Raw genomic sequence first — 3731 nt, 5'->3', positions numbered from 1 at the left:
GTCAGTTTGTATTAAAGTATTAAAGTATTGATCACTGTCAGTTTGTATTAAAGTATCGATCACTGTCAGTTTGTATTAAAGTATTGATCACTGTCAGTTTGTATTAAAGTATCGATCACTGTCAGTTTGTATTAAAGTATTGATCACTGTCAGTTTGTATTAAAGTATTAAAGTATTGATCACTGTCAGTTTGTATTAAAGTATTAAAGTATTGATCACTGTCAGTTTGTATTAAAGTATTGATCACTGTCAGTTTGTATTAAAGTATTGATCACTGTCAGTTTGTATTAAAGTATTAAAGTATTGATCACTGTCAGTTTGTATTAAAGTATCGATCACTGTCAGTTTGTATTAAAGTATTGATCACTGTCAGTTTGTATTAAAGTATCGATCACTGTCAGTTTGTATTAAAGTATTAAAGTATTGATCACTGTCAGTTTGTATTAAAGTATTGATCACTGTCAGTTTGTATTAAAGTATTGATCACTGTCAGTTTGTATTAAAGTATTAAAGTATTGATCACTGTCCGTTTGTATTAAAGTATCGATCACTGTCAGTTTGTATTAAAGTATCGATCACTGTCAGTTTGTATTAAAGTATTGATCACTGTCAGTTTGTATTAAAGTATCGATCACTGTCAGTTTGTATTAAAGTATTAAAGTATTGATCACTGTCAGTTTGTATTAAAGTATTGATCACTGTCAGTTTGTATTAAAGTATTGATCACTGTGTTTGTATTAAAGTATTAAAGTATTGATCACTGTCAGTTTGTATTAAAGTATCGATCACTGTCCGTTTGTATTAAAGTATTGATCACTGTCAGTTTGTATTAAAGTATTGATCACTGTCAGTTTGTATTAAAGTATTGATCACTGTCTGTTTGTATTAAAGTATTAAAGTATTGATCACTGTCAGTTTGTATTAAAGTATCGATCACTGTCCGTTTGTATTAAAGTATTGATCACTGTCAGTTTGTATTAAAGTATTGATCACTGTCTGTTTGTATTAAAGTATTAAAGTATTGATCACTGTCAGTTTGTATTAAAGTATTAAAGTATTGATCACTGTCAGTTTGTATTAAAGTATTGATCACTGTCTGTTTGTATTAAAGTATTAAAGTATTGATCACTGTCTGTTTGTATTAAAGTATTAAAGTATTGATCACTGTCAGTTTGTATTAAAGTATTGATCACTGTCAGTTTGTATTAAAGTATTGATCACTGTCAGTTTGTATTAAAGTATCTATTAAAGGCACCCTTTAGCTAAACCAGTTTGATCTAGTTCTATTAAAGGCATCACTGTCAGTTTGTATTAAAGTATCGATCACTGTAGTGATGTCACTATTCTGAAATCGCTGAGCTTTTTTAAAAAGAGTTTAAAGAGTTATCAAGTCTCCAGCTAATATAAGACATGCATTTTGTTTACATGTTTTGCAGCTCAGTAAGTTTATCAGCAAGATCTGAAAATAAAATCTTGTTTGAGGTTTTGAAAATTGTACCCATACACATTGCATACAACAAAACAAGCATTATCTAGTTTGGAAATCAATATAACCCAGCTCCCATCTTTGGAAGCGCAAGATCACGATCTACATTCTGATTTATTGATCAACTTCAGAACCTATCCTACGTCACGTTCTACAGTCAACATTCCACCAATGAGAAGACCTGATTTGACACGGGAGGGAGCGGTGCGCCCTTCAGTGTATTCAACAGCGATGGAAGTTTTTTATTATTAAACTTCCGTATAAACGTAACCGGTTCGGTTTAATCGCGTTCGTTCGTTTTTACTTTGTCTCGTTTTTATCGTGTTTTTAACCATGATTTGGTTCGGTAGAGTTGCCAAACTTCACTACGGAGTTCTCCGCTGTTCGCTCTCCTCTGCCTCTGGAAAAAGTTCCAGCGTGATTCAAGTTCCCTACTTGGTGAGTTCTTATCAATAGGTTTATATCTTGCATGTTATACATGAATGCATAGGGAATTATGCACTTTATATATGTTATTGTTGTACAGTAGACCTAGTATACATAACCAAAGCTGTCTCTCTTTCTCCAATCCCCATTTCCGCAGTCTTTGGAGAATCAGCTCGAATTAAATGTTATCCCCACACCGTATACACAGAGTCAGCCCTGAACAAAGAGAACCAGAGCATGGGGGTTAAAAACCTGTTTTAAAATGTGTTTCCGTTTGTCTCAGAAGGTCAGACACTCCCTTCTCTCTCGCTTATTGATGACAGCGAGAACGCGCGCCAAGTGTGCACAGTGAGGCGTGGGCGTGTAACACTTCCATTTGTATGGACGTGGAGCAGTGTTGGTAAATCACTGACAAAATGGAGTCAAAACTGGCACGAAAATAATTAGCTTCAGCTCAAGAGGAAACATGATATATTTGACTGCTTTCAGGAAGCTGATAGTGGCGACACCCATAAACAAGGCCAGGAGACAGAAAGTTAGGGCAGGGTTGCGGTTAGCCGGTAATAGCAGACTTTTGGACATTAAAAACATTGAAAAGCAGTGTCCTTTGTCCAGGTGAAAATGTTTATTCCATTGTGAACTCGTGCTTTTTAACCTATTCAGTGATGGAAATACATTTGACCAGTCGTCCTTGTCGTTCTCTGGGTTAATGTGCATAATTTAGTGGAATTAAATTGGCACGAATTCCTTATGTATCATAGTTATCAAACAGCATAGAGACACACAGCATAGAGACACACAGCCTTGGAGGGGGACATCTGTCAGACACACAGCATAGAGACACACAGCATAGAGACACACAGCCTTGGAGGGGGACATCTGTCAGACAAACAGCATAGAGACACACAGCATAGAGACACACAGCCTTGGAGGGGGACATCTGTCAGACACACAGCATAGAGACACACAGCATAGAGACACACAGCCTTGGAGGGGGACATCTGTCAGACACACAGCATAGAGACACACAGCATAGAGACACACAGCATAGAGACACACAGCATAGAGACACACAGCCTTGGAGGGGGACATCTGTCAGATTGTGTTAATTTTTTTTAATTTTTTTTTACCATGATTTAAAGATGGCTACTGTTTTTATTTCTCAACTGGTAATTGAAGCTTCCCAGGCTTCATCTGTGCGTCACCCACCACTTTGCAATGGTCTGGAGGCAGGGGGCATTTTGAAAACGTATAGCTACTTAATATTGTTTAAAACCTGAACGTTTCACTACGTATTATGAGGCATGTTTTACCTTGCTATAAAGTAGCATAAATGGCTCCCGAGTGGCGCAGCGGTCTAGAGGCGTCACTACAGACCCTGGTTCAATCCCGGGCCGTGATCGGGAGACCCATAGGGCGGCTGCACAATTGGCCCAGGGTCATCCGGGTTCGGGTTTGGCCGGGGTAGGCCGTCATTGTAAATAAGAATTTGTTCTTAACTGACGTGCCTAGTTAAATAAAAAATATATAAAAAAGCCTAGGCAAAATCCGACCATATCGGTGGAGTATACCATTTCATAATGACTTCCCTACAGTAAACCATTTCATAATGACTTCCCTACAGTATACCATTTCATAATGACTTCCCTACAGTAAACCATTTCATAATGACTTCCCTACAGTAAACCATTTCATAATGACTTCCCTACAGTATACCATTTCATAATGACTTCCCTACAGTATACCATTTCATAATGACTTCCCTACAGTATACCATTTCATAATGACTTCCCTACAGTATACCATTTCATAATGACTT

The 3731-nt window shown here is 37.1% G+C and overlaps 1 protein-coding gene across 1 annotated transcript in view; it reads left to right on the top strand.

Annotated features, from left to right (window-relative positions):
• Positions 1-1590: 1590 nt before the first annotated feature.
• The window catches only part of LOC139561234 (calcium uniporter regulatory subunit MCUb, mitochondrial-like), an 18824-nt gene continuing 16683 nt past the window's right edge, over positions 1591-3731 (top strand). Inside the window, exon 1 of the mRNA XM_071378205.1 lies at positions 1591-1924. Coding sequence (XP_071234306.1) covers positions 1820-1924 — 105 coding nt within the window. The 5' untranslated portion in view covers positions 1591-1819. The remainder of the gene's footprint in view (positions 1925-3731) is intronic.

This window comes from Salvelinus alpinus, chromosome 31 (genome assembly GCF_045679555.1).
Source record: "Salvelinus alpinus chromosome 31, SLU_Salpinus.1, whole genome shotgun sequence".
In the NCBI taxonomy this organism is placed as follows: Eukaryota; Metazoa; Chordata; class Actinopteri; order Salmoniformes; family Salmonidae; genus Salvelinus; species Salvelinus alpinus.
Note: the sequence above shows the minus strand (reverse complement) of the source record. Positions and strands in the feature narration are given on the sequence as shown.